This window comes from Bactrocera latifrons, unplaced genomic scaffold (assembly GCF_001853355.1).
Source record: "Bactrocera latifrons isolate USDA-ARS-PBARC rearing strain unplaced genomic scaffold, ASM185335v1 scaffold_306, whole genome shotgun sequence".
NCBI classification, from domain to species: Eukaryota; Metazoa; Arthropoda; class Insecta; order Diptera; family Tephritidae; genus Bactrocera; species Bactrocera latifrons.
The window spans coordinates 324,640-330,710 of record NW_017536697.1 but is presented as its reverse complement, the minus strand read 5'-3'; the positions used below and the strand labels follow the sequence as shown (position 1 = coordinate 330,710).

The 6,071-nt window shown below is 38.7% G+C and overlaps 1 protein-coding gene across 6 annotated transcripts in view; it reads right to left on the bottom strand.

Moving 5' to 3' along the window:
* Window positions 1–2,407: 2,407 nt before the first annotated feature.
* The window catches only part of LOC108970669 (E3 ubiquitin-protein ligase UBR1-like), a 49,471-nt gene continuing 45,807 nt past the window's right edge, over window positions 2,408–6,071 (bottom strand). For 5 of the 6 annotated variants that reach the window (XM_018936186.1, XM_018936188.1, XM_018936184.1 and 2 more), the window contains exons 7-10: window positions 5,932–6,043; window positions 5,736–5,864; window positions 4,292–5,660; window positions 2,899–4,076 (exon numbers count right to left, since the gene is read on the bottom strand). In XM_018936186.1, coding sequence (XP_018791731.1) covers window positions 2,899–4,076; window positions 4,292–5,660; window positions 5,736–5,864; window positions 5,932–6,043 — 2,788 coding nt within the window. Of the gene's footprint in view, window positions 4,077–4,291; window positions 5,661–5,735; window positions 5,865–5,931; window positions 6,044–6,071 lie in introns of all 6 variants that reach the window. The other variant, XM_018936190.1, reaches the window with a different exon arrangement.

Genomic DNA, 6,071 nt, shown 5'->3' with positions numbered 1-6,071 from the left:
ACGCCCGCCTCCCATACAAAGGTTATGTTGAAAATCACTAAAAGTGCGTTAACCGACTAACAAAAAACGTCAGAAACAGTAAATTTTACGGAAGAAATGTCAGAAGAAAGCTGCATCCAGGCTTTTTTTAAAAATTGAAAATGGGCGTGGCGTCGCCCACTTATGGACCAAAAACCATATCTCAGGAAGTCCTCGACCGATTTCAATGAAATTCGGTATATAATATTTTCTTAACACCACAAAGACGCTTGAAATCTCGATTATCACTTTATCATGCGAGAGTATAAAATGTTCGGTGACACCCGAACTTAGCCCTTTCTTACTTGTTTGTTTTGACATAAAAATAGACGTTTATATAAGAGTGGCATTATTTCTATATAATTCAGTATGTCATTTATATGAAGTCCAAACAAGATAATTTTTTTTTTTTTATTCAAATATGTACGTCGTTTAATCCACGAAACACTTCGAACGATTTAAAAGTGGTGATAGCGAGTTGGAAGACGACAAGCTGGGCTTGGGCTGTCAAAAAAAAGTTTGAATGGGGAAACAATACTCGATGAAGCATTTTTTGAACACAAGAAGAGCTTGCTGAAGAAATCGAGTTGAATATGAATTGAACCCTTGAAAAGTTGAAAGAAAATTGTGAATCCATTACGACCCCAAATGCAAAAAAATCATATGTGGAACATTTTGTGAGATCTGAAAGGGGTGCTGTATTGCGAGCTTCTAAATCCGAGTTAAACCACCAATGGGGAATGCTACTGACCACAACTCATCAAATTGAAACGAGCGGTTGCCGCTCCATTTCACCAATACCATTTATCCACCATTTCAACGTACGTCCTCATGTTGTAAGACCGATAAAAACTATTTAGAAAACAGTGGCTGGAAAGTTTTGCTTCATGCTCTATACAGACCTCCCCCACCCCACCATTTGTTTCCGAGTAGAGAACGCTCTAACTAGAATGTTTTTCCGATCAGAACAGTCAAAATCAAAAAATGGTTTGATTCATTCTTCCACAAATTGTCAGAAGATTGGAAAATGATAACTGCAGTTAGTCAATAATTTGAATAATACCACAATGTAATAATTTGGGCAAAACATAGTAAGACTATCTAATTTAAATTTTGCACAAAAACTCATTCGAAGAAATATATAAATTTTCTTGGTTGGTATGACTGTCAGTGAAATCTGTGCCAAAGGTCACATCAAAATAGTTATTAGGGTTTAATATAAGCTTGTCTTTCTGAAGTACATAAAGAGCATTCGGCGATTTCGGCGAAGAAGTACCATTAAATTTTTGTGCGGAATCAGATTTCTGATGCCGAGACGTTCAGAATGTTGCAAAATGCCTTCGGTGATAATTGTTTGTAGCAAGCAAGTGTTTTTGATTGGCACAAATTATTCAAATTATTCGAGAACACGTTGACGAACATAATTAACACGTAAATAAAATAAAGGAATTGGTGCTTGAAAATCGATGATTAACAGTCAGAGATCTCACCGGTATCATTGGAATACCGAAAGAAGCAGGAATACTATTTCGAAAGATCATTTTGTTCTAAGAAAAGGTTCCGAATACACTCAATTTTTTTGAAAAACAGCGTCGCATTAACGTCTGTGAAACAACGCTTTCGACCACCGAGATATCATGAAACGGGCACTAAGTCTTGAATCTATGTTTACGACTCGGACCAAAACTGATGATCACTCAGCCGATAATTGTGGCAAAGGTGAGCCAAAAACTATTCGTAAAAAGATGCCGGAATTACGGGCCAAACACTCTTGCTTTTTTCACCACGATAATGCACTGTCGCATACTGCAATGATTCTTCGTGAGTTTTTCGCCAAATTTTCACTGATTTAGCTCCGTGTGACGGCCCCTTGATTCAATTGAAAATTAAACGTGAATCACTACGCGCATTGAAGGCTATCCTGGATTTTCTTAAATGTATGTAAAAAAAAAATCACTGTCAAAAATAGAATTCAATTCATAGCAAGAGTAGATTTAAAATTCATCAGAGTAAACATATAGCATAAAACTCGATAAAAGTATGGCTGCTTACGTAAATAATTAAAATGAAAATAATTTGATGGTAAAAGTGATATTAAAAAAATAAGTGATATTAAAAAAATAAAAAATCGTACATTCCTCCAACACCTCGTTCACGTTCAAGACATGTAAATATTTGATTTTGCTTTGTTTTTTGATTTATTTAAATTTTTCGTTTCAATTGTTTGTCGTTATAGTTAAATTATAATTAATAACATTTTTTTTTGTTTTTGTAAATAGTAGTATTGCATATAGAGCGAAAGTTCTAACGAGTGCCAGAGAAGTACTGTGTGCAGTTAGGTTTTCATTTTGCTTTTTCAAGTTTTTCGTTTATACCAAACTTCTTCATGTTTTTGTTTTTGTAGATACGTTAAACAGTCACAGTTAATGTTTATAGAATATATGTATGTATGTATACGTTGTGTGTGTATCTTGAAAAGCGTTGCGATTTTATCTTATTCACTACCAACTAAACTGCCCCACGGGGTATTTTCATATATTTTTGGCTAACAGACACTTCAACTGCCTTTATTATAGTTAGTTTATAATAAATTAAATAAAATTAAAAAAAAAAATAGTTCTTTACAAAACCAAAAAGGCAAACCTATACAACCGTAGCGGGAATGAAATTCCAATGTTTTCTTCCCTCTATTTCTAAATTAGTACTAGACAAAAGAAGTCACGCTAAAATATTCCCGATAAGGTTGATTCCTTTAGCGCGCACACACATAAATCACATATGTTGAAGAAGTTGCCAACGTGTTCACGACGTTCCGGTTGCGCTCAAGTGTCCAGCGCATCATTGCTCGTACAACTTTTGTGTTGGCCTCGACCAAAAAGACTACATGTGATGCCACTGTGTTGCCACAACGGACGTATTATCATTGAGTCGGGCAATTTCCTCATGTAGAGTATGACTCAGCCAATTTAGTTGGATTTTGTTGTAGCGCAACGGACATAAACGCAACGGATTGCCACGTCTCAAGCCCTGATCAGTCTCGCCGTATTGATCCAAGTATGGAGGATTCACAAAGCAACCCTTATTACGACCCAAATACACAATTTGACAATCGCGTATACGTAGAAAAACGCAAATCTCTGCAGCGCAAGAATTGGCATGATAAGTGCAAGCGCCCACATTACGACCCTCCAACTCCGGTTGACAGCAGAATGACTGTGCACAAATAATTTTGCCGCATATCATGCACATCGTTGGCGTTTTCATCTCTTCACGCTTATTATTCGGACAAATAAAGTCCGAGACACTGTTTATAAGATCGCTATAATCTTCGGGCAAATCAACTAATCTTGGCACACGTTGAGTGCAGGGCACTAAATCGAAATTACGGCCGCAGCGTTTCTTCAACGTTGTCACATCGCAGTACACCAAATCGGGATGGGTGGCAAATGTCTCTAAAATGGATGCATAGCAGCCGGCACTGTCAAAATACGCAGCCAGTCCAGTTTCCAAGCCTAAATATTTACACATATTCTCATATGTGTCGCTGTGTTCGGGAAGAAATTCATCGGGGAATTCCACTTCGGTGACGAAGTGGAAGAACAAACAACAACAACGTAAATATTCTCTCATTTGGTTTTTGATGTGAGCGTACAGTGCGGCGATGGTGCCCAAATCGCACAGTACCTTAAATTCATTATTAGCGTTATATTCGCTCATCGAAACTTCGAGATCGGCATCGATTTCTGTTGACTTTGTTTCCTGTAATAATGCCTCCTCGGATTTGGCTGGCGCTTGTGTTTGTGACTGAGCCTGTGTTTCTTGTTGTTGTTGCATATATGCGTGCGCTTGTTGGCGGGCAACAAAATTATATTTACGATAGAATTCAGCTATGTTGTCGCGTATGTTTTGTGGTAATTGTTTGATTTCCTGGTCATAGTCTTCGTCGACATCCATGTCTGGTGGTTGGAAGAGCACAATTGCCTTCACCATATTAGCGAGGAAGAATAACTGCATGGCATAAAAGTCCAGCATGCTGCCATTGACCACAACAGATTTGTCTGTAGAAATAAATATTGAGAGAACATTTCTTACAAAATGAAAATTAGAAAATGGAAGCTAGAATACCCTTAACATATACAAAATATTATTTTCAATAATTTAATTTAAACGGTCAGTTTGTATGGCAACTATATGCTATAGTTGCCCGGACAGAACAATTTCTTTGGAAACTGTAACTACACCCTGTTTACAATATCGAAAAACAAATACTTACGCGAAGAGGAGAAAAGTATATTCGGCACCAGACATGTCATTTGTACCATCATGCTGAAAGGTCTCCATTCTAATATACAGCTGCCCTTTTGTTTGAAAACTGTGTCCAATAATTCGGCCACAGCGGGTTTCAGATTTGTTACATCAGTGTGTGTTAAGTTCGTGCCATACAAGCAGGACGCACGCACCAAACCGCTAATGCAACTCTTTTGTCGTATGGACATTTCACTCTTAAACGGTTTGGCCACTGCACGATGGTGGACTTCCAGCGCACGAACTGTATAGATGCAAGTATGTATCAGCCACAAGAAGCCATCCTTCTCAGAATCATCAAAATCAGCGGGCGCATGTTGCCGAATCGATTTGATATAGCGTTGGGCAAAAGTTATCCAGCTAGCCGGCAGTTCCAACTTGTCAATGGGTTGTGCGATACGCTCGAACTGTGCGATATTGGCATACAGATTAGCACGCGACAATATTGTGTCAGCCAGTGGCAAGACACGATCGAAATTTCCCTCGATGGGGGGTAAAATCAATTCATCGCCCAATGTTTTCATAACTTCAATCCACATGTCTATGGGGAATAAATCCTCGCCCTTATGTATAACCAATGGCATTGAGTACTTCGATAGCGGTGCACTCAGTGGCAACACTGAGTTACTCAGGCAACGACAATATGGACACTGAAATTCAGTGTTCTGTGATGCTTGTGGAAATGGTTGACGATTGCGATGTGGCCTTCGTTGTTCTTTTGTCTCTTCGTTGGTATAATATTCTTGCCAACAATTAATATGCATCACATGACCACAGCTGCTCGTGTGTACTGAACATGCATATTTTGCATCGGGTGGCAATACTTTCGATTTCTGTACGAATGCCGAATACACGAGTGTCGGTCCATCCTTACTTACGGTACAATCCTCAAAACAGAGTATACACTTGAAACTCTGCTCTTCTGGTTGCTGCAAACGTCGCTCCACGCCCAAACAAGCCTGTGAATTGTATGCTACAGCACCTTCTTCGTCCATATTGGAAACATCTTCTTGCCATTCCATTGCTGTGGTTGCATCATGACTACCGGACGCTTGTACATTAGCACTTGCAAACATTTCCGCATTCGATTTCATGAAATTATTTTGGGCGTTTTGCATTTGTGCCATTATTTTAGCGCGGCGTTCAGCAGCCAGGCGTGCACGTTCCTCCTTCTCTTGCTTCTCCTTCTCGGCAGCAGTGAGTGGTCGTGATATTTCGACTTCTTCACCACCGTCTGCCAACATTGCGCTGAGATCGGCTTCGTTAGCTTTGCCTTTGGCCTGTAGCTCCTTGAATTTTTGTATTGTCCAGAGTATGAAATCGCGATGAGCCTCAACCTAAACGAGGACAACATATATATGACACAATTTTCGGAAAATCCATATTGGAGTACTTATAGCAACAGTACTTACACGAGAACTACGCGAAAGTTCTTCTAATTTACTTAGCATATTGTATTTTTGTGACTGTTCATAGAATGAAAGAAATGGATAATAGCCCGATTGTTCCTCTTGCAGGCCATAACCAATTAGAAAGAGTACCTGTAAATAATTTGCGTGGTATAGTTATTGGCCAAGCAAAATCATAAGTTTTAATATTTCAACTTACTTCTTGTAAATGATTTTCCGCAAAGCTATTTGAGGTTAGATCGATGGCACGATCCAGCACAGTTGTTAATATCGTCATCATCACATCACATTGCAACAAATTAGCAATAGAACTGTCAGAATATAAACATACATAAGTAT